Below are 23857 nucleotides of genomic sequence, written 5' to 3'. Positions count from 1 at the left end.
CCAGGAGTGGAATCTTGGGGTCACAGTGGATCCTAGAGGCAGCTCAGGGTTGCGAATGTGTTTCCTGGGGCGGGGCGGGGGGAGGTGTGGGAGGGGCCTGTGGTCCGTGCTCCCTGCATCACTTCCAGTGGCTCCTGTAACAGAGCACCACAAACCAGGTGGTTTAAAACGGCAGGAATGACTCTCTTGTGGAATCCAGGTGTCAGCGGGGCCTCATCCACCACAGCCTCCTCTAGCTCCTGGGGCTGCCAGCTCCCGGGCTCGTGGCCACATCACTCCAACCAGCACCAGTCACTTCGTCACTGCCTGCTCCGCGTGCGTCTCTGTGTCTCTCCTAGGGGCACTTGTCATTGGATTCAGGGCCCACCCAGAAGCTCCTCCATTTTAAGATCTTTCAGTGAATTTCACTGCAAAGACCCTTTCCAAGTCAGGTCAGGCGCACAGGTCCCGGGGATGAGGATATCTCTCTGAGGGCCACTGTTCGGCCCACTGCAGCACCTCTCACTGAGGCCCTAAGCAGCCCAGCCCAGGCCCACCCTTCGCAAAACTCTCCGTCAAGCCGCTTTCTCAGGCCTACCCCTGTCCCTCCTGGCCCTGCCCCAGGAAGCCCTCCCTGACTGTCCTGGTCCTCAGGCATATGGCATTCCTCCCACAGTAACGTCCTGGGCTCTGTCCGGCTGTGCCTGTGGTCTGGAGGTGTCCTCAGACTGGCCGCCTGAGGGCAGGGTGTGCCGCCTCCTTCCCTGTGTGCACACGGGGACACACAACTCCTGTGCTCGGCTCGGCTCTGCACATGGGTGCTAGGAGCAGGACCTAAGCTGAGGCACCTTTCCAGCAGTGTCCGGCCCAGGGCACCACGCCCAGTGGCGGCCCATCCCTGAGACCCTTCTCCCCTCAGACACCCCCAAAAGGGACCGGGCTATGTCCTGGTCCCAGGGCCTCTGTGGGAGTCCTGGTTACACCCACAGCACAGGGAGGAGGGGTCCCAGGGGAGCGGGAGGCACCCAGCCCTTTGCCTCTCCTTGGAGGAGGCCAGGAGACAGGAATGCCTTTGGCTGGGGACCCTGGCCAGAGATCAGAAGATCAAAGACGAGAAGATCGGGCTGAGGTAGGTGTCACACTTTGGAGGCTGCGGACTTTGGAGGCTGCGGACTTTGGAGGCTGCGCACTTTGGAGGCTGCGGACTTTGGAGGCTGCGCACTTTGGAGGCTGCGGACTTTGGAGGCTGCGGAGAGAAGCAGCAGCTGGTGTCTCCTAAGGGCAGGGCTGACCCACAATGCCCTTCCTGCCCCCTCTCTGGTGGAACCTTGCAGAGCTGCTTCTCCAGATGAAGGCCCTGGGGTGAATGCTGGTGAGGGCGGGATGCTGCATGCCCGGTGGGCAGGGCTGACCCCCTGCATAGCAATTCCCTAAAGAGGGGCTATTGAATAACATCTGTAGGTGCAGAAACCAAGGCACAGAGAGGAAAAGCAACTTGCTGATATCAAGCATCTGGGAAGTGGTCGGGCCAAGGTCAGACCCGGCAGTCTGGCCCCAGAGCCCACAAACTACTTTACCCTGGGAGAAGGTCAGTGCAACCGCAGCATGAGGGGGCAGGGCTGGACCTCAGGCAGGACTTCTCCCTGGGCGGGGATGCCAGTGGAGACCGTGGTTTAGTCTTCCTACAAGTCCACGAACCAGACGGGTGGGGCTGGGGAAGACAGCGGGTGGTCGGAATGCCCGCCGCAGGGGAGAACGAAGGTGGTGGGCAGGTGACCAGCAGCGCAGGACGTGGCAGGAAACGCCCCGGGACCGGGCATCGGGGCCTCAGGGGCCGATGGGAGGGACAGGTGAGGCTCCCGCAGGCAGGTGGGACCTCCCTGGGCGGAGAGAGCAGGGTGCGCCCGACCAGGTGAACCTGGAGGAGGGGGCGGGCTCCAGAAAGTCTCACCGGTCCTGGCAGCGGGCGGGGCGGAGCGGGGCACAGAGAACCTCCTCTCTCCCCCTAATCCCCTCCTTTGTTCCCAAGCTGCCACCCCACTGCCACGCCTTTCAGCCTCGGGCGGGCTGGGACCCATCTGGGCTCAACAGAACCAACCCCGCAGGGTTGGCTCTGCCACTTACTGTGACTAGACGGGCAGTAACTTGATATTTCCAAGTCTCCCTTTCTTCACTTAAAAGGGAATAAAGGAGGCTTCACTCCCGGCCTGATAAAAGGATTAGACTAAATGAGGCCAAGGATGTGCTAGAGCCGACAGAAGGCACCCAAGCGGAGGGGGCCGGACCCGGGACGGTGGCCTCGGAGGGGCCTTGCTCTCCTGAGCCGCGTCTGTACAACGCATCCGTCCCAGCAAAGGTGGCTCTTAGATGCTCTGAACGCCCAGCGTCCACTCTTTCCTGCTAGATTCAAGCTGAGAGTCGAGAGCACCATCTGACCGTGATGGGCGAGGCTGGCGGCTGGGCGAGGGCAGCTGCCCGGATGAGAAGGGGGCAAGGGGTCCTGCGGTGAGAGGATGGCTTCCAGCTGGGTGGGGGGCACCTCTGAATAGAGGGCCCACTCCCGTTTTCCCCCCAGGCACATCCGCCTCTTTATCTGGTGAAATAAAGGCCAAAGGACAGAGCTTCAGCCAAACAAACAGGGCCAGGGCTGGCTGCGGGCAGCTCCGCACACAAAGCGCACTCCCTCCCACCCCAGGGCTGCCGCGGTGCCGTGGCCCCTGCTCCCTGCTCCTGGGCGCCTTGGGGAGCTCTGATCCCCTGGGACGTCCCCGCCCTCCTCTCTGAGGGGCTCCAGGCCCACGGGGAGGACAGAACTCCTGCCCTTGCACCTCCACACCCCGAGGCAGAGGAGCAGAGATCAGGGCAGGGCTGGAAGGACGCCGGTGAGTGGAGGGCACTGAGCTAGCGGGACCGAGTCCCGGAGCAGTTGCTTTGGACCCTCGGCTCCAGGTCGATCCCAGCCAGGGCCGCCGTGTGGGGACCAGCCCCGCCGGGCGATGACAGTCTCTGCGGAGCCCGCAGAGGTCAGAGGTCAGTCCCAGGCATGGGCCCAGCCCTTGTCACCGCCCACTTTTGTCACTGTCCCACCTGACTGGGCTCGGAGGGCAGGGACCCTGCATTATTGGACCCGGCAGCTCAGCACCTGGCACAGTGCCTGGTGTTCAGTAGGCGCTTAATAAATGCTGGTTGAATGACACACGGCTGGGCGGTGGCGTGAGAGGCTGGAGGGTGGAGGCATGCGAGCTGGGCCACGGTGAGCGGCAGCCCTGGCGGCGGGTTGGTCACCGAGTGCCGGATGCTGGCAAAGTGCTTTTACCGGGGAGGAGCCGCAGCAGAGAGAGGCGAAGTCACTTGCCCCGTGTCACACAGCTGGCAGGCAGCAGAGCCGGGAAGGAAAGGGTCCAGGCCAACTGCAGGGCCGTCCGGGGGCCGCTGATAGGACACCAAAGACACACCCGAGGACACGCACTTCGTAGCCACATGTGGCCAGCGCAGCCGAGGAACCGAATTTGTACTCTGATTTACTTTCAGTGACTTGAAATATGAACAGCCAGTACGGGCGGTGAAGGTCTGGACCGTCTCCAGAGGAGAGGGGTGGAGCCAGCCGTGCGGCTCCCAGAGCCTCTGGCCCGTTGTGCTCATGGGCTGCACACAGCAGCCCTGACTGGGCCCAGGACCACCCTCCGGCCTCTCCGTGTGGGGGGCTCGGCTGGGCAGGCAGCAGGGACACACGCAGGGGAAGCAGACACACAGGCAGCCTGTCCCATCTTCGCTCTGCGGTGTCTTCGCCTGCTCTGGGCTTGGTGGAGCGCCGGCCTGCACAGCATGGCTCGGAGGGTTAGGACCGACCACCGGGGCAGGGGAAACCCCTCTGATCGGGGCGGGGGCTCTGGGACCACCCCAGCTTGGCCACTTTGCCTGGCAGAGCAGTGAAGTCCCCTTAGCCTGAGGCGGCCGGCTCCCCAACAAAGGGGTTCCCTTGCAGGGTTGAGAGTCAGGGCAGGCCCGGGACCCTCTGCACCTCCGAGGCTGCCCTCCCTCCCCCCACCCGGGCACCCACACCCTCGACCTGGTGTTCCAGCTGGCACCTTCCCTTTTCCAAGAAGCAGAAGGTGGAAACAAGGGTTTGGGCTGAAGTTGGTGCCAAACCTCCATTTCCCGAGTGCAGCATCCTTGAGTGGGAGGCATCTCTCCTGGCCTTGGTCTCCTTTCACCGCCGTCAGCTTGAGGAGACAAATCCATAGATGAAGTATCGCGATACCGTGAGCCACATTCCCTGTCTCCTGTGGTCTTACAGCCCAGGGCTAAAAAACCCTACCTTTCCCCTGTCACAGGACGTTTAGGAATGTCACCTTCCCTTGCTTTGTGCCCCCCGCCCGCCTGAATTGGCCGGGGCACCTGATGGCGCTCTGGGTTTCCCGTCTCTCCCTGGTTCCCTCTGACCTGCACAAGCCTGGTCTTGGCTTAGAAACCATGGGGACCCCAGTGGCCCCCGAGTCAGGTGCCAACCCTCCCCGTCGGCGTCTGTCTTCCCATCCCCCACGCCGCCTGCCTCCTTCTCAAGCCCTCCGGCCCACGCCCGCAGCCAGGGTGGAGATGTTCTTACAAACAGGGGAGCCAAGACACGGCAGAACCAAGCAGTAGCCCTTCAATTGAAAACTACAGTGTTGTTCTCACACAGGAGTTCGTGCAAGGCCTGTGAGCCTGAGGCTGTGCTGTTGTGTGTGTGATGGTGGATGCTTTTGCCCTGGTTGGAGCCACTCCTTTGTTGGGAAATTTGTGAAAACTGCAGAAATCTGAGAGAACTCTGTGTTGACTAGTTAGGACCCTCCAAGAAGACAGCCAGTACCGGTCCCCCCGATAAGGAGTCAGCTGACGGAGGAAGACGCGCTGTCCAGGCGCTGGCTTCAGGAGACACAATTCTAGCCCCCATTCCATCAGCTGGTGTGGGGCCTCGGGGCTGGGTCCCCCTCTGTGTCTGTCTCCCCTCTTGCCTGAAGGAGCACAGACGCCATTCAGGGGAGTCTGGAAGTGCAGGGGTTCTGGGTGGCAGTTGCTCCCAGCGCTGCGGAGCGGGCAGGGATGCAGAAGCCCCAAGGTGCTCGGCCAGCCCCGTGTGCATGGCGAGCCCCCCGTCTTCGGCGCCTTCCGTTCCAGACCCGCCTGTGTCCCACGTACCCCTCTTTCTGCCCCCAAGGCCATCTCTCTCTACCCTCGCCCTCCTGAGTCTGGACGGACAGTTTAGAACCCAACGGGGAGAGCGGCGGCGGGAGCAGTTGGTGACCAGGGAGCAGGGTACAAATGCGGGGTTCGTCACTCTGTGATAAACAACCCTCCCCAGGAACACTGCGAACTTGGGCCTGGGGCTGGCCCCACGCCGTCCGTGTCCCCCCAACCCGGCACTCGGAGCCCACAGCCGCCCATCAGAAAGGAAACCAGCAATCTGGGGGGCTGGAAGGGAGGGTGACGTGGGTCTGACTGGACCAGGCCCCTGACCCCAGATCCGAGCCCTCTCTCCTGTCACCTGCCTCTTAGTGACACAGGAGGTCAGCCAGTGTCGTCTAGTGCCAGGGCTGCCAGCCACGCGCACAGAGGCCGGGCAAGGCTGTGGTCACTCACTCGGTATGTAGTGCAGCCCCTGTGTGCCAGGTACCCCCAGGCCTGGAGGCTGCAGAGGGCACTGAGATAAGTCCTTGCCTGGAGGGAGCTCCTGGCCACATGGGGCGTTGTGTCCTGATCATCATAATTCAGTTGGTGAGGGCATTAGGAAGAAGGCATGCTGAGCGAGCCCTGAGTTTATTTTACTGACTCGTACAGTTTAATGACTCATGTAATTCTCACTCCAACCCCTGTGAGGCAAGTACATCATGATCCCTATTTCACAGATGCGAAGACAGAGTCTGGGAGGTGTCACGCGTCAGGGCCAGGCCCACGGGCTCATCAGTGCTGTGCTGGGTGGTGATGGGGGCAGGGCAGCACCAGGCACACAGCAGGAGGCCAGCTAATGCCCCCGGGGGAGCTTGAACAAAACGTCGTAGGACGCAGGATGATGCTCAGCTCTGCTGGGGGGGGGGGCGGTGCTGGGAGGGCCTCACAGAGGTGGCCTTGGGGCGCAGCCACGCCTGGGGACAGGGGCTCATCTCCCGGTCACTCTGGCCGCTCTTTACTTGGCTGCAGAGATGGGCCCTGCTTCCTGGTGTCTCTTCCAACCGGTGGGGACAGTTCCCAGGCCTACCCAGCAGGGCCCAGAGGCTTTGCCTTCTGCTGTTTCTCCCGCTTATAGGAAAAATGCAAACAGAACAAATCCCCCAGGGCCCTTGGGTGTCAGCCAGATGGCCCTGGGGGCGGGTCTCCTACTACCCCCCACCCCGTCCGGGTTTGGGTCCTGCTGCTCTCTGCCCCTCAGTTCCCCAGCATCTTCCTGGTCTCCCCGGCGACGCCGCCTCTCCCGACTTCCTTGGTGGTCCACTTGCTACACAGGGTCGAGCTCTGAGAACGCTTCCCGTGCTCGGGCTGCCAGCCTCGCTCATCGATCCTCTCTGTCTCCCTGCCCATGGCTGTGTCCAGCCCAGCACACAGAGCCCCTCTGCTTGCCCCAAGGGCTGCTGGGAAGAGGCCTCGGGGTGGGGCTGCAACCCAGCCTCTCGCCCCTGCAGTTGAGTTGAGAGATGCAGCGGGCAGTGCCCACCACGAAACATGGTGCCTCGCGTCCAGAAGTGTTCAGACTTAAAGCAAGCGCTCCCTTCCGAGTGGGCCTCTCTGTTTAACTGTGTAGGTCAGGCACCCACAAAGCCCGTCCCGGAGAGCACTTGTGTGCGTGTGCGTGCGTGCGTCCGTGTGCGTGCGTGTGCGTGCGTGTGCGTGCGTTGGCAGCGCTCACAGGGCGGCAGCGGTGGGGTAGCGTTTGAGGCCAGGCTTCGGTGTCCAGCTCACCCACAAGCTGGGCCCCACACAGCCCCCCGAGCAGCCCGCGCCCTCCCGGCCAGGGACGGAGCCTCGCTCGCCCAAGGTCACAGCCGAAAAGAGTTCCACCCGCGGGCGCGAGCCGGGTGAGTTTCTCCCAGAGAGATTCTATCTTGATAACATGTGGATACTTGGAGAATGCTTGTGATTTTCATGAATACAACCCAAACTTGCACGTGTACAAACACACACACGTGCCCTCCCGCGACACGCATGTCCGGTGCCTCACTAGACAGGCGTTGCAGGGCCTCACGAGTCCTGACACTCGCAGTGCTTACACGTTCGCACGGCCCGCGCCCCTTTCCCTGCCTTGGTCCGGGCGAGGACGGCTGGGCGCCCGGGGTGACCTCTCCCAGGACCGCCACCTTCACCGGACTCCCGGGTCAGAGCTCCCGAGGGCAGGTTCCTCTTGAGGCCCGCGTGCCGGCCCCCTGGTCCCCAAGGCCGGAGGCCGGGCCTGGAGCCGCCGCTGCGTCTCCCTCCGCGGCTCCGCGTCTTCCTCCGCCCCCCTTTCCTTGGTGCCAGCCCCAGCCCTTTTCTGCAGTGCCGACGGACCCCCCTCCTGCCCCTCACGGAGCCCTGCAGCTGGGCTGGGCGCTGTCCCGGGCAGGATGCGGGCGGGCGGGGTGCAGGCCCCCTCCTCCCCAAGGAGAACAATGAGGCTGCTCGTCGGGGGTGGGGCGGGGGGGGCATGGAGCCACATCAGAGCCTCTGAGGTGCAGCCCCCGGGGCGACGGCTGAGTGATGGGGTCTGAGTCACATGCCCGCGAGCGCCTGTGGAGACACGTCCAGAGATGCTCGGGGTACGTGTTCAGAGGTACCTGCTTTTGTGGATCCTCACGCCTTCCTGCTGGGCTGATCGTGCCCGCGCCCGGGGCCAGGCAGGAGGGTCTGCGGCCTGAGCTCCCGTGGCCTCACCGTCCCCTCCCGCCACCGTCCAGCGTGCTTGCGGCTCTGCGGCCGCTAGCCAAGCAGCCACAGCTTGCCCGGCCCTCCTTCTGGACGGGCAGGCCGGGGATGGCCCGGCCCGGGACGGCCCCTCGGTCCTCATGTGGAGCCGGACGGGAGCCTGCCGGTTCCTCGGCTCTACCTGCCCCCGATGGCTTCCTTCCTCAGAGCATGTAGCGTCCAGAGGCCAGGCTTCACTGGAGGTAAAACACCGGAGCCTAAACAGCCTTTTCATAGGTTGGAGCTGGGCCCCGAACCCCTGACCCCCACCCTATCTCCAGCACACACGTCACGCGCTTTTCTTGTGGAAAATGGAGACCCTGGGGTTTGCAGGGAACGTGCACCCCTGGGGAGGAGGGAGCTGCAGGAAGGCCCGCGGGTGGTGCCCGGCCACACGGTGGGCCGGTCTGGGTCCACCCTGTGCCCTCAGGCTGGGGGGAGTCGGCGGAGGTGAGAAGCAGCTGTTAGGAGTCTGAGACAGGAGGGATCCCAAGTGTATGAGACGCACACGTGCAACCTGAGCGTCACTGCTCCCCGGCGTAGACTGGGGGGAAAACGCTGGGGCAGGGCAGGACCAGCAGGCTAAGGTCACACCTTCTGCCTGCTCCAGGCCTGCTGGGCTGGGACGCTTGCCCACAGGTCACCGAGGGACAGGACTGATGTGTGTGCACTGTTAGGCAGTCTGTAAGCCCTGGCTCATTTAATCCTTACGAGGACTCTGGGAGTTTGGTGGTGTTCAACCATTTTTATGGATGAAGAAACCAAGGGTCATAGTGATTAAGAAAGAGCCCGATGTCTGGCAGGTAAACCAAGGAGAGAGTTGGCCTCAGCGCTCTCTTCCTCTTTGCTTTCTTTCTTTCTTTCTTTTTTTTTTCCCCCTTGAAAATAGATTTAATCTTATTCAAATTAGAAATGTTCAGCATTTTCCTCTTTGCTTTCTTGAGTGTAAAGTGGAGGTAACGTTGGAATCCACCTTGGGGTTGTTGTGAGAATTAAATGGGATTAGAGTAAGTCCCCTCCACACGAACGAGTTCAGTTCCGAGAGCGTGTCTGTAAATCCTATTTGTCTGTAAGTCCAACAAAGTTAGCCTAGGTACCCGACTTACACACTGGCTATAGAGTACTGTACTGTAATAGGTTTATAACACTTTACACACAAACAATACATAAAAACCAAACACAAAAAATAAAGAAGACATTTTTAATCTTACAGTATAGTACCTTGAAAAGGACAATATTACAGTACAACAGCTGGTATACAGGGCCTGGCATCGAGTGACAGGCAGGAAGAGTTACTGACTGGAGGAGGGAGAGGAGGTGGGAGATGGTAGAGCTGAAGGATCGCCAGCAACAGGAGACGGAGGCAAGCTGCCATTTCACCCAGGCCTGACGTTGATAGCACAGGTTCTGGTTCCTTGCTGGATTCAATTCTTTCCACCCTCTTGAAAAAACGATCCAGTGATGTCTGGCTAGTAGCTCTTTTTTTCTCATCACAGATGACAAGGTAGCACTGGATTGCATTCTGAATGGCTGCTGCCACTTTTGGGTACCATTATAGGTTCGGGTCCTGTGCCTCATAAACTAACAGTGCCTCCTCAAATAAAGAAAATCCCCTGCCATTTCCTGCGTCCTGAATCTCTCCAGTTCCTCAGTTACTTCTTCTTCCTCCTGTCCCTCTTCATCCTTTCTCTGGGCCTCCAATTCCATCACGTCTTCATTAGTAAGCTCCTCGTGTTGCACAGCAAGGAGTTCAATGAAGTCGTCCTCTTGCAGATCTAGCTCCAGCTTCTTGCTGAGGGTCACTATGTTGCTGAAGACCTCTTCGGACTTCTGATCTACCTTCTCACATCCACAAAAATCATGAACAAACTGTGGGCAAGGGTTCTTCCAAACCCCATTCATGGTGACCGCCATTCCCTCACACCATGCAAAGTCAATGTTTTTATGGTCTTGTAGATGTTATAGTCCTTCCAAAGCTGTCCCTAGGTTGTTCCTGATTTGTCAGTTACCTTTAGGGCCTGACAAAAAGTGTGACATAAATAATATTTCTTGCAAGTCGCTCTAACTCCCTGGTCCATAGGTTGGATAAGCAATGTAGTATTCGGTGACAGATGCACTACTTTGACTTTGGGATGAAAGTCATCCATGAATGGGGGGTGACCCAGAGCACTGTCGAGCAGCAAAAGAATGTTTTGCTGGAACGTCTTCCAAGCAATATTTCTCTACATCTGGGATAAAGTGGTGGAAAAACCAGTCCTGGAACGTGGCCTGTGTATACAGGATTTGGGGTTACACTTCCACACAACAAGAAGAGAGCCCTTGGCTATGTGTTTAAGGGTTCTTGGGTTCTCTGAATGATAAACTAAGAGAGGCTTCAGCTTCAATTCACCGGAAGCATGGCCGCCAAACAACAGTTAGCCTATCCTTTGCTGCTTTATAGCCTGGCATCAACTTTTCCTCCTTACTGATGTAACTTCGGTCCGGCATCCTCTTCCAGTGTAGTTGTGTCTCAACCACATTAAAAACCTGGTTGGGTAAATACACACCATCATCAATAATTTCTCAAAGTGTTTCCGGAAGTTCCCGGACAGCCACCCTATCTGCCCTTGCTGCCTCTCCACTTACTTTTACGTCGTGAAGGTTGGCTCTAGCCTTGAACCGATGAAACCAGCCATGGCTGGCATTAAAAGATGTGCCCTCTGATTCTTTGCCGTGTTTCTTCTTCAGGTCTTCATAAAGGCTTTTAGCCTTCTCTTGAATCAGCATTGAGCTGAGCAGGACTCAGCGCTGACGTCGATCCTACATCCGCACACTGAGAAGTTTCTCCCTCTCCTCCATCACTTTTCCATGCTTCTTCGATATTTTGTCAACATTGTCGGCACGGCAGACTTCCCATGTTCCATGATCTTGTCCTCGTTCTTTAGATTCGTGCCAATGATTGAACGATTCATGGTATTAGAATGAGCGAAGTCTAACATCTTTTTGCCTCGCTCCACTCTCTCAGTTACTTTCACTTTTGTTTCCATCGTTATCGCGTGGCGCTTCTTAGCAGTACCAGCTACATCACCGCTGCTTTTACGCTTGCCTCCAGACATCCTGGGCTTGAAATAAAGGTACTGTAGCACTGTACTCTACACAGTACTGTAAACTACACAAAAGCACAACCACTTATAGAGGATGCACGCACGTGACGATGTACGCCAGACGCGTGAACTGACTTACGTGACTGGACACGCGAACGCACGTTTGCATCTTTGAAGGTTCGTATGTAGGGGACTTACTGTATTTGGATAAAGGTTAGCCTGTGCCTGACGCAAAGTGGGCCTCCAGGAAACGCCAGCTGTTACACAACCGCAGTACTGTGATTCCTTTGTGTGCAGGGTATCTTGGAGGGCAGTGACACAGAAGCCACCCTCAGGGTCTCTCAGATAATGTGGGAAGGCGAGACTGGGCTAAGGTGGGACTCCTCAGGAATCAGGCATCCTCACGGATGTACCAGGGGCCAGGCCCTCTGGTTGGAGAAAAGTAGAAGGAGCCTGGTGGGGTTCGGGGAGAGACAACAGGAGAGAGACTGCAGGCCTCAGAGGGCTGTGGAATCCTGCGGGCTCAGGGACTGAGTAAAAGGCAACCCCCTGGTGAGCCTGGGGCTGATTCCAGGAGCCCACGGGATGGCGGTGGTCTCGGGTAAAACGTCCATGAGGGATCCTGCGTGTTGATTGGCCCTGCCCTGCTCTGACATCCTCTGAAGTTTTCTCTGGCCTGTCCCCGATGGGGTCGGCGTCCTCTGTGGCCCTCATCACAGCCCGTCCAGTGGAGGGAGGGGGGAGGAGGGAGGCGCAGGGGGAGCCACAGTGAGCACGGCCCGGGGAGGACGCAGCTCACAGCCTGCCCGCTGCCTTCTCTCCCGCAGAGACCTGAGCATGAACAACCTCACGGAGCTCCGGCCTGGCCTCTTCCTCAACCTGCGCTTCCTGGAGGAGCTGTGAGTAGATGGGGGGCTGGAGGCGGGCACTGTGACCTCTGACACAGGGAACCGGGGGTCACCAGGGGGACGGGTGGAGCCAGCGGAAATGGCCTTGGGGAGCTGTTCTGAGCGGGGTCAGCCCCACCTGCCCAGGTGTGGGCCCGAGGTGGGCAGTGGGGACAGAGGAACTCGGACATCCAGCCTCTCCCTCCCTGAAGCCGACCGGCTTTCTGTCAACGCTGCTTCTCTCCCTGGGGTCGTCATTGACCTGCCCTTGCCCCCTGTGTCTGGCCGCCGGCCGCTCCCCAGGTCCTGGTGGTTCTTCCTCTGAAGGTCCCCCGTACCTATCCCTGCTGCTGCTGCTGCCCTGATGTCCCCTCCCCTGGGGCGGCCGCAGCCCCTAAGGACAGATCACCTACCTCCTCTCTGACACACTCTGCCCATCTCAGGGTGCCTCTTACCAGCTCCACAGCCTTCTCTGGCTCCCCACAATCCAAAGGAGCTGCTTCGAGGACCCTCCCTCACCTGGCCCAAGCCCACCCGGCCAGCTTTGCTCCAAGGAGGCCCGTCCCCCTGCCCATCCCTAGAGCCCTCCTGCATCTGAGCAGATTTCCACTCCAGCCCGGCAGGCCCACCGTCTCTCTCTCCACTCTGTCAGGGCCAACACAAGGCCCACTTCCTTCAGGAAGTCCTCCCTGGTTGATCCCTCCCCATGGCCTGGAGCCCTGCAGGCTGGCCTCGTGCTCTAGCGCCTCACGTGAGAGAGTCATCTCCTTGGCCAGAGTGCCCGCTGTCCCCTGCAGGCAGCCAGGACACCTGCTCCCAGCCCTGCCCCACTCCTCACCCAACCCCCAGCCTGCTGGTTCTTGTCTGGGCATCACCACTGATCCTGGGGCTCTACCGGCTTTGCTTAAACTCTCAGACTGGGGGCTCCTGGCCCTGACCCACTCCTCCTGCACAGCCCTCCTCACCCTGGCCCTAGGCACGGCCCCCCAAGGGTGCACTCGGTCTGCCCAGAGCAGACGAGAGGGTGCCTGGCGTGGGCACCCGGGCTCGCCACGTGAGCGAGTGGGCAGGGTGGGTGGGGACGCCTTCCAAGGAGGAATTTGAAGGCTGTTCTCAAAGGAAGGGACAGAGTGAGAGGCAGCAGAGAGGCCGTCGAGGTGGCGGGGCCCAGCTTGGTGGGAATGAAAAGCAGGACAAAGGCCTAGGAGCCGGGCTGGCGACACGGGCACAGCCTGAGCCCTGGGGCTGCCGGTCCTCCACGCCCCACTCCCCGAGGGGCTGGGCCCACCTAGGGAACCCAAGCTAGTAACCCCAAAGGTCATGATGCCTTTCCATGTGTTGTTTTTTAAAACAACAAATGTCAAATAACAAGACTCAGTGTGTGTGTGTGTGTGTGTGTGTGTGTGTGTGTGTGTGTGTGTGTGTTTATTGGCCATACCACGCTGCATGAGGGATCTTAGTTCCCGACCAGGGATTGAACCTGCGCCCCCTGCAGTGGAAGCGCAGAGTACTAATCACCTGACCGCCAGGCAAGTCCCCTAGTAGAGGTATATTTTTTAAAAATAGCTTCTGAGCTGTGTCAGCACGATTTCCGCATCGGCAGTTGGCAGGCCTCTCAGTGAGAACTGATGTGCCCGGTGATGCCTGAGAGCCTCTGCTCCGCCCTCAGCAGACTCTGCCCCGCCCTCAGCAGACTCTGCCCCGCCCTCAGCAGACTGCTCCGCCAGGCTGAGCACGCCCGTCAGCGTCAGCGTATTCCGTCCTGTTCGCTCCTTTCAGAGTGGAGGGTCACCCATGACAAACGTGGAAGCGCTTAATTAGACCGCAGGGTTAGACTAATTGCGACACCCCGTTCCCTGCCCCCTGGACTAGTGGAGTTGTCTGTGTAGTTGAGGGCACAGGGAGACCCAGACACACCCGTCTGATCTAACTCCACTGGTGACGGGAGACAACGCAAGGGGGATGGTGGGTAAGCAGGTCAGCGCTGTGGATGCACGTGGTGGACGTGGGCCTAGTGGTAATCGGGTCCAGGGAGACACCAGGCACCCTCTGTGACCCGAGCCTCGGTTTCCTCCTCTGAAGGCTGGGGGCCCTAGTGGGCCCCCTGCAGGGTCATGGTGCCGTTGGCAGTGCCAGCAGCCTCCCTCCCACGTCCCAGGATGCTGACCCAGGGCCACCACCCTGCCTGGCTCCCTGCCAGCATCACCCACCGGCCCTTCTCTCTGACTTGCAGGCGTCTCTCCGGAAACCGCCTCTCGCACATCCCGGGACAGGCGTTCTCTGGTCTCTACAGCCTGAAAATCCTGTAAGTCTAAGCCCCACTTTACATGGAGATGCAGCCTGGAGAACTCTGGGCAGATGGAAGTTTCCTAACCTGTGTCTTGGTTTGCCACTGGCCTGATCATTTCCTTATCTTCACTTTTCATTTTAATTATTTCCATAGCTTTGCTTTCGCCCTGTCTGTAACAAACTTTGTGATTTGTAAACAAACGTATAACAGCACCTGACGTTTAGGCCACAATGTAGGGAAGTGACCTCCTCTCCTTTCTGTAACGTGAATAGTGCCCGTTAGCACAGGTCTTTGAGGGTCGAGGTCAGATTCAGACCCACGTGCCCCCCCGGAACTCTCAGGCCGGGTGGGTAGGACCGTTTCTGGAGAGGAGAGGTTTCCTCTGGACCCCCTTCCTCTCGAGCCCCAGCCTTGGTCTCTGGCTATAGCACTGAGTCCCATTCTCTCTGCAAACATGTCCCGTCCTCCAGTTCCTAGGCGTCTCTGTCCCTGAAGCAAAAGGAAAGTGAGAATCGAAAAGGACCTTGTGTTATTCTCTTCCATTGAGCCCACAGCCCATTGGACAAAAGGGGACGCTACGGCACCCTCTCCCCAACCCCAGTCCACAGCTCACCTTGTCCCAACTGCAACTGTCCTCCCTGGGCCCCACTCCTGCTCTTGTGATGAGTGTGGGTGAAAGGAGGTGGGAGAAGGGGATGCGGGGGGTCTGAGGGTGGATCCGAGAGGCTCCTCGGGAGGGCTCGTCACCACAGGGACTGGCTTGGGAAGAAGAGGAGGAGCCTGGGGGCTGATCCTGGAGCATCTGAAATTCCCCTAAAGTGGTGAGCCGCTCCCACGCTCTCCTGCCCCCTCAGCCCCAACTTGACCGGCAGGCCTTCTTTGTACAGTTGAGTGGGTTGTTCACTGCACAAGACCATCGCCTGAGCGGTGAGAAGGGGCTGAAATCTAGCCCTGTGCCAGCCTTGGGGCTACTTCCATCTAGAAAAGAATATCTTTCTAATTTGCTCCAAGTTGTCAACGGGCTGGTGGTGGCCCTGCCCACTTGGCCTGTGAGCTTCAGGCTTCCAGCCTGTCAGCAGCCCCCAGACCACCTCCAAGTGTTCTCCTTTCTCCACGTTGTCTGACTCCGGCACTGCTGGCCTCTGGCTCCAGGGCTCTGGCCTCTCATGCTGCCCTACTCCCTCTCTGCCCGTGGGCGCTCTGCTTCTGTTCCCTGTCCCTCCTTCCTTCCGCTCTGCTGCAGACCCTGCTCTTCCATCCTGCCGGCCCTCAGTCCTTCCTGCCTCTTCTCTCGGTCTGTCTGTCCCTCTCCCACCAGCATCGCTTCCCCAGGGGTGGGGAGGCCCCCGGAGCCAGACGTAGCCCAGGTGGCCTGCATGGTGGCGTGTCCTTGCCCAGCGGCAGGTCCAGACCTGCAGCCGGATTGGTGAGCGGGGGATCTATCTGCTGGGCCTTCAGAAGATGTGAGACTCACGTCCCGTTCCTAAGCCCCCAGCTTCGGGTTGAGCCTCTTTCTTCTTCGCCTGCGTCAGGCAATTAATCAAAGCCTCCCGGAAGCCGCAGCCCCGCCCCCGGGACACCATGCGGACTAGGGGGTCGGGCGGCAGGAGAGGCTGCGGCTGGAGAGGAGGGCAGCCAGGCAGTCCATTCCCACCGCCACTGACCCCCAACTGCCCCTCTGAGGACACCCCAGTTCCCCAAAGCCTTCGTGTCCCCTTCTCTGCTTCAGGGATGGGTGGATGGTCTTGGGGGGTGGTGCCCGCCTACTCAGTGTCTTCACAGCAGGGATTCCACTTGCATCTGGGCAAGAAGTACCTCCTGGCGTCCGCCACGGTTTCTCTTCTGCAGTGCCTTCCCTACTTGTTTTCAGACCTGCGAGAAAAATAGAGCAGTAAAGCCCGCCGTCAGCGCGATAACCTCTTTTTGTGCTGGGAGGCGGTCACTTTAGCTGCTCCAGGGGCCCCTATCTGAACTTCATCTTCTTCTGGTGGGTGAGGCCCGGCTGTCCCTGCAGGGCACTCTGCCTCCCCCTTGCCCTTCCGGAGGCGAAGGACCAAAAAAGGGGGTTCCCTCTCTGATCCTCTCCGAGCGGCTGTGGCAGAACCCCTCCCCTGTCCCTCCCGCCCAGCCCCACATCTGACCTGGAAGTCTTACTCCTAGGGTCCCTGCCTTCCTGCGCTGGTTCTCCAAGCCTCTGGCCAGGCTTGGGTCAAGAGGGTCAGCCCCTGCCCCGTGCCTTTTCCCGCGACTGTAGGTGGGGATCCCTGTCCTGCAGAGTCCTGAGGCTGAGAGCCCAGACACACTGCCCCCCCCCGCCCCTCCAGAGCTGTCCTCAGGGAAGCCACAGTTCTTTCTGACCCAGGTGTGTAGAGAGATGCCTGGACCTCTGAGGGCACCTGCCCTGTGCCCGTCGGGGCAGGTGAGGGGCAGATGTGGCCGGAGCTCCTGCATGGGGTAATGCCTAGAGGGAGGGTGGACAGCATGCCTGGCACACAGTAGGTCTCTCTGGAGGTCCCTCCCAGTTTCAGAGCAGCCTATCCTGCAATAGGTGCTGTTCCTGGGGCTATACGTGGCCCAGGAGGGCCCGACGGGTGTGCGGGTCAGGATGGGGCAACTTCCTTCTTTCCTGCCCCCGGCTCTTCCCTGACCCCCCGCGGGGCCCGCCCCACGTGCCCCCCCCTCCTCTCCAGAGGCCAACAGGGAAGGACGTTCCAGTGGCAGCGGCCACCCAGGTCCTCCCTTAGGGCTGGGCGAGCAGGACCCTTGCCCAGGGCCCTGAGGCTTCAGGGACTCCCCGAGGCCCTGGAGTGGCCTCCTCACAATTTTCTGAGCACAGCTCTGGTGGCCAGGGTTGGCTGGGGTCAGCAGTGCCACCTGGAGGCCCCAGACCCCAGTTTCTCCCTTTCTCGCTCTCTGACTCACTGCCCTGCGGGTCCAGGAGGGCAGCCTCCCTAGCGGATCGTGCCCCCGGCTGGCATGTCCCTGCTTTTGTGGGGTCATGTGTGATGGCGTCACCAGATGGTGCTGACACTCCGATCTGGGTGCCTCAAGTTGTCTCTATAGACACACACACCACAAGGACAGACTTGCCTGGGCCCTGCGCATCCTCCCCTTCCCCGAAGAAAACCCAGCCTCTCGGCTGCAGACAGAGAAACTGAGGCCTGCGGAGGAAATCGTGCATTTGCCCACGTCCTTCCAGAGCAGACGGCCAGAGGATCCCACGTTCCGCTCCCTGGCCTTTTCCCCAAAGTCCCTCTGGGGCACTCTCCCAGCCCCGTGCACAGCGCCCTGGACCTCCAGCCAGGGAGGGGTGGGACAGCACTCTGGGCTCTGAGGCTGGGCTCCGGCATGGCGGGCAGGCAGGCGGGCGGGTGGGGGTCCTTCAAGCCGCCTCTTCCCCTCACAGGATGCTGCAGAACAACCTGCTGGGAGGGATCCCCGCCGAGGCGCTGTGGGAACTGCGGAGCCTGCAGTCTCTGTGAGTCGGAGGTGGGGCTGGGGGCGGGCCTGGGCACCCCTTCCTCCCTGCACCGCCCCCCCCCACGTCCCGACAGTGTGCTCCTGGCTTTTGTTTCTTCAGGGGGCTGTCATCGTCATATGTCATGTGTACGAGCGCGTGTGTATCTCGGGGCAGGAAGGCACCCAGACCCTGTGGAGGACTGTGGGGATGGGACCTCCCTGGGTGGGGCCCCTGGGGCCGCACTCCTGGGATGTCTGGCCTTCTGCCGTGAAGTCTGGGTGGGCATTGGAGGCTGCTGCCCTAAAGAAGCGTCAGGAAGGGTCTGTCTCGTCAGGAAGGAGCTCACCTGCTCTGACCCTGGGGCTTTGGTAGCGGGGGAGCGTTCAAACTCAGACAGACGTCTCCCTGCGTCCCAGACTCACTGGCCCCCGTGACCCGTCCAGCCCTCCATGGAACGCTGCAGTTCCTGTCCTGTCCACTAGGGGCGTCCAGAAGGGATGTCATCCAGAGCATCAAAGAGGTTTCCATGGGGGAAAAGACTTCCACTGGACGTCTTCACACTTACTTAGACGTTAATGTTTTCCCTGTGACTTGCGTCTTCTGCGTGCTTGGGGACTCTGAGGGTCTTGTCTTTTACACGCTTGGGCCACACAGGCACTTCCTGCACTTTCTGAGACACGGAGGCCCTGCGGCTGGGAGACTAGACGGCCAGCTCCCTCCGTGGCCGTGCCCCCTGCTGCCCAGGGGGTCAGGGTGGGGATGGGGACACAGGCCCAGGGCCCCCTGGGTCTGAGGCCGCCGAGAGGGCGTTGCCTCTTGCAGTCCTGTGAAGACACCACTGGCGGCGGGCCGGCTGGCTCTGGTCTGAACCGCTGGTCTCTGACCGTCTCTGTGCCCAACTGCCCGCCTCCCCATGGGGGGCGGTTACACCCCCGCCCCCGACACCTCAGGGGGTTTCACGAAGAGCAAGTACGCAGCGAATGTGGGGAGGACCTGGGGCAGCTGTGCCGTGCAGGATACAGCTGTCACGTAGTTCATTTAGCTTGTTGCCTGTCCGTTCATTTCACACGTGTTTTTGAGGCTTTGCTGCGGAGGCAAAAGCCGAGTTTTTTGCCTCTTGAAGGATTAGTAAGTGTCAACCGGGTGAAGGGGCAGGAAAGGACATTCCAGACAGAGGGAACAGCACGTGCAGAGGCTGGGAGAGAAGAAGGAACTGAGCGGGCCGTGGAGAGTGCGCACGGGGGCGAGCTTGGCTGGCTGTGTGGGGGCTGGGGGCTGGTGGAAGGGCAGGAGCGAATGAGATCCGGAATCCACGAGAGATGAGGAGGACCTTGCCCAAGATCCCGGCTTCATGCTCAGGGCCCCGGGGAGCCATCAACAGGACCTTCAGCCGGAGTTTGCATCACCGCAGATCACCCTGGCAGCAGTCAAGGAGGACAGCCTGGAGACGGGGAGCTGGTGCGGGGCTCCTACGCCAAGGGAACATGACGGGGCCGGAGGAAAGGCGGGGGCAGTGGCTAAAGGAGCAGCGGACTGGCTCAGGGAATATCAAGAAGCCTGGTTGTCAGGGCTCTGGGCTCAGACTGCCTGGGTTCAAATCTCAGCTCCTTCATTCACTCCCTGTAAGGCCTGCAGCGGCCTGGCCTGTGTGCTTCTCCTTTTTCAGTAAAAGGGAGGTGGTGAAAGGGTCTGTGTCCCTCGATAGGACAGAAAGGAGCTACTACTACCACTGTCACTCCTGGGGATGGTGATGTTGACCGGACGCGGACGCCCAGGGAGAGGAAGAGTCGTATTGACCGCCAGCTCTCTGGCCTGGACACCTGGGTGGACAGAGAGGCCGGTCAGCTACAGCCTGGCCCGCGGTGGGGACTTAGTGAGAACGTGTTGAACGAGTGGTGAGTCGTGAACCCCAGGGGATGCGCCGGGGAGGGCACAGGGCAAGGGGAACGCCGAGGCCCCTTTGGACATGTTGGGTTTGTGGTACCTGCCGGTGGGGTGACCAGGCATCTGGGATAAGTTGGAGCACGGTCACTCTGCCTGCAGGACATCAGAGTACGCACGTGCGTGTGCGTGTGCTGGGGAGAAGGGGGGCACCACCCTACCTGAAGCTTCTGTTTGGTGGGTGTTACATCAAAGTGACACGCTGTCCACCTGACTCAGGCCCCTCCATCCAGGAGGGGTCAGGAGTAGCAGGCCCAGACTGCCGGGCTGAGCGGAGAGGGGGGAATGGCCTCCGTCGAGCGCCCTGCGTGCCGGCGCCACGTGCGGCGTCACACCCACGTGATCCGATTCCATCCTCACGCGCCCCTGTGACAGTGGCCGTCTCTGTCATCAGATGGGGGAACAGAGGCTCCGACCGGCTCAGCGCCTCCCGCGGTCAGAGCTGGCACCTGGGGCGGCAGGTCCACAGCAGCCAGGCCCCCGGGACTCAGGTCCCCAGGGAAGGCTGTTCCTCGCCTCCCCTGGGCAAACTCCCACAGACATTCCTGGAATGTCCATGGAGGCTCTGTCCCGTGGTGCACGGGACAGGAAGCGGGTTTGGGTGGGGGGAGCGGTCAGAGGATGGGCCCAGGCACGCAGCCCGATGTGGCACCCAGGCTCTTTGGCCCCCCATCACCCCCCCGGCCCCTGCATACACTTGCTTCCTCCCCGACCGGTGTGGGAGGGCGAGGGTGGCAGTGCCAGACATGTCACGCCAGGCTAGAGCCACGGCCAAGAGAAACCACGGCAGCCACAGGAGCCTGGGGGAAAAGGGAAACTGGGTGGGGGTGAGGCAGCGCCGGGGGTGGCAGGGGAGTCCATGGAAGAGCAGAGAAACAGCCCAGAAAGACCTCAGGCCTGGTCCGGGTGGGGCCTGAGAGGAATCAGAAAGGCCCAGTGGCAGGATTAAATTAGGGGAGAAAACAGAAAACAGTCCCATCCTGGACACGCTGGGAGGAGCACGTCACCACAAGGGCAGCCTCATGACACTGCCGCTCTCTGCCGAGCCGGGGAAACGAGTCCAGGGCGGTGCGGACTCTAGCCCGAGACCCCCGTCAGAAGCAGCGCAGCCCGGTCTGAGACACACCGGGGCCTGTGCTGGGGGAGGGAGGGGGAGGGGCACCCGTGCCCGAGTCACCTGTGACGGCTGCACGCTTGGTCTCTGGGGGCTGGCACAGTGGGTGGTCCCTCTGCAAACACGCCCGTCTCCTGGGGACCTCCTGCCCGTGGGGCGAGGAGGAAAGTGGCCCAGCCATGCCACCCAGCGCACAGGCTCTTGGAGGACAGGGATCGCGGGTCTTCCTGCGGGGCTTCTGAGCAGATCCCCCTTGTTCGTATCTCTAACCCTCCTCTGAGGCACAGCTGTCCCCCAGACCAGTGATGACCAGCACTTACGGCCCCTTCTGTGTGTGAGCCGCTGGTACTCACACCTCACTTCACCTTGGGGCTCTGTGGGATGGTTAGACCGCTAACCTCGTCACCCCATGTCACAGATGAGCAAACTGAGGCACAGCTGGTGCAGGGACTCGGTAGAAGGGACACAGACAGTACGTAGCAGAGCCGGGGTCAAAGCTCAGGCAGCCTGGCCCAGGGTCCACGCGCACACCGTGACACTCAGCCACCCCCCAGGGCCATGCTGAGGGCACTGAGTGGGCAGACGATGAGCCCTGGGCACTGGGCCATCGGGGGCTCTGGGACCATGGTGTCTCCAGTGCATCTCCTCCCAGGGCTGGCCTTGGAGCGTACGCCCCGCTGGAGGATGCCCACGGACGCTGCTTCGGCCTGCGTCTGTCTGCACCCTGGGATTCCGGGGTTGGGTGGGGCCGGTTGGGCCGATGTAACAGAGTGCCATAGGTGGGTGGCTCAGGAGTTGTTTATTTCTAGCAGCTGGAGGCTGGCAGGCTGCGATCGGGGCCCGTGGTGGAGCTCTGGTGAGCGAGGGCCTCTTCCGAGCTGCAGACGGTGCCCTCGCGTTGGGGGAGCAGAGATGGGCAGAAGCCTTCTCCTGACTCGTGAGGGCTCTAATTCCTCCCAAATGCCTCACCTCCTAATTCCATCGTATGGAAGAGGGTGAGGTCTTCAACATGCGGATTTCAGGGGACACAGACGTTCGGTCCATGACACATGGACAGTGTTGGTTGCCAGGGGAACCCAGGCTGCTGACACTCTGGTATCGCCGTGGATCCCTAGAGACCCCTGGTGCTGATCAGACCCCCAGACGCTCCTCAGGAGAGGCCGTGAGGCTGCTTGTGCCTGATAACCATTGACTCGTGAAGAGCTTTAGTACTCTGTCGCCAGAAACAGCGCTTCCGACCCAGCCATGCGAGGAGCAGCCTGTGCACTACAGCCCACTGACTGACAACGCTTGGGGGAGGCTGGCTGCAGCTTCCCACTGGGGTAGAGGCGGAGCCGGCTGTGCATGGGAGGGCGTCCCTCGGGGAAGCGTTTTCTCAGACCTCTGAGTGCCGGGGGAAGGAGGAGGGCATCTCGGGGACGAGGACAGTGTCTTCGGGGCAGGGGCCCAGGCAGAGAACGGCTCACACCGCCTGGAGGGACCGTGTCAAGCAGTGGTTCTCCGGGCGGGGGCCCTGGGCACCGGCGCCAGCGTCTCCTGGGAACCTGTCAGACGTGGCCTCCCAGGCCCCACCCGCACCAGCTGAATCAGAACCTCTGAAGGTGCGGCCCGCAATCGCGCTTCCACGAGCCCCCCACCCCAGTGGATTCTGATGCCCGTAGAAGAGTAAGAGCCAGTTATGGACGAAAAGGACCCCCCAGCCCCCCTGGGCGGCTTCAAATAGCAGACTCGGACGCTTGCACAGTCTGGAGGCCGCAGGCCAAGACGAAGGTGTCAGCAGGGCGGGTCCTCCTCAGAGCCTCCTCCCGTGGCTGTCAGCTGCCAGTGTTCCTCATGGCCACATCACCCGTCCTCACGAGGCCCCTCTCTGCTTGTGTCTCTCACAGGACACTTGTCACTGGGTTTAGGGCCACCCCAATAATCCAGGTGATCTCACCTTGAGACCCCTAACTGAGGGGTCTCACCTGCAAAGACTCTTTTCCAAATGCAGTTCTTCCATCCACAAGTTCTGGGAGTTAGGATGACAACGCACCTTCTTGGGAGGCACCACCCAGCCCAGCCAGGGGTGTGAGGGGGACAGAGGGCCGGTGAGGGTCCCGTGGAGAGTGGCAGGGTGATAGCTGGGCGTTGAGTCAGAAGGAGACCAGAGGCTCAGCCAGGGTGGCGGTCCGTGAGTCAGCCGGGCAGGGGGCGGCGTCTGCCCAGCACGGCCCGGCACTAGCGGGAGGTGGGACACGGGCCTGGAGGTCTGGGTGGCTCTGACCCTGGCGATGCCCGGTCTGCCATGGACAAGTCCCCGAGCTGCCCCGAGCTCTCAGGTGATCCAGTGGATATGGTCAGCGCCGCCCAACTTGCCTGCCGGCCAGAGGAAGCCCAAAGCCCGGCCGTGCTGTGGGGCCCACCGAGGGGTCCCCAGGGACCACGAGGTGGCACATGGCCTCCCTGGCACGGCTATTTCGGGCCCCATGATTATATGCTACTGTATTTGGATCTCCCCAAGGTTCCGGGAGTTGATTACTACATACGTCTGGGTCAGAGGCTGCTTCGAGGTGGGTGGGTGGGCGGGCACGCGGGCAGCCCCCTGCGTGTGACGAAGGTCTCAACACGGGTAATTTGGCTCCCGGAGAACTAGGAGAGTGTCCGCGTGGGCTGGGCCCTGGGATCCTGTGAGCGTTCTTTCAGCCATAAATGCTGGTCTGGGAGAGAGTTGGCCCAAGCTGGGCCACCAAGGAGCAGCGTGGTCCTCGGCCCTTGTCGGTCTCCTCAGCCCCGTGGAGCACCTACAGGCCTAGGCCTGAGAGACCTGGGAGAGGCAGGGGCACCCAGGGCGGGGGTGGGAGCTGGCCACTCAGACTGAGATTAGGTGCACATGGGCCCCGGGCAGAGCCAAGAAGTGGGGTGACCCCCCCCATGGGGAGATGACAGAGGCAAGGTTCCTCCCTCCTGCGTCAGTGCCTCTTCCTGAGCAGCTGACGCTGGTGTGGAGACCTGGCCTGGGTTCTGGGTATGTGTGGAGGGCAGAGGAGATCCAACCCCTGGTGTCCACCTGTCCGTCCATCCATCCATCCATCCATCCATACATACATACATCCATCTTCCCTTCCTCCCTCCCTCCATCCACCCATCCATCCACCCATCCATCCACCCATCCAACCAACCATCCATGCATCTGTCCACCTACCATCCATCCAT

The 23857-nt window shown here is 60.8% G+C and overlaps 1 protein-coding gene across 1 annotated transcript in view; it reads left to right on the top strand.

Annotated features, from left to right (window-relative positions):
• The window catches only part of LGR6 (leucine rich repeat containing G protein-coupled receptor 6), a 96615-nt gene that overhangs the window by 13904 nt on the left and 58854 nt on the right, over positions 1-23857 (top strand). Inside the window, exons 2-4 of the mRNA XM_029231077.1 lie at positions 11801-11872; positions 14094-14165; positions 17557-17628. Coding sequence (XP_029086910.1) covers positions 11801-11872; positions 14094-14165; positions 17557-17628 — 216 coding nt within the window. The remainder of the gene's footprint in view (positions 1-11800; positions 11873-14093; positions 14166-17556; positions 17629-23857) is intronic.

Source organism: Monodon monoceros, unplaced genomic scaffold (genome assembly GCF_005190385.1).
Source record: "Monodon monoceros isolate NGI ecotype Baffin Bay Population unplaced genomic scaffold, NGI_Narwhal_1 Super_Scaffold_18, whole genome shotgun sequence".
In the NCBI taxonomy this organism is placed as follows: Eukaryota; Metazoa; Chordata; class Mammalia; order Artiodactyla; family Monodontidae; genus Monodon; species Monodon monoceros.
Note: the sequence above shows the minus strand (reverse complement) of the source record. Positions and strands in the feature narration are given on the sequence as shown.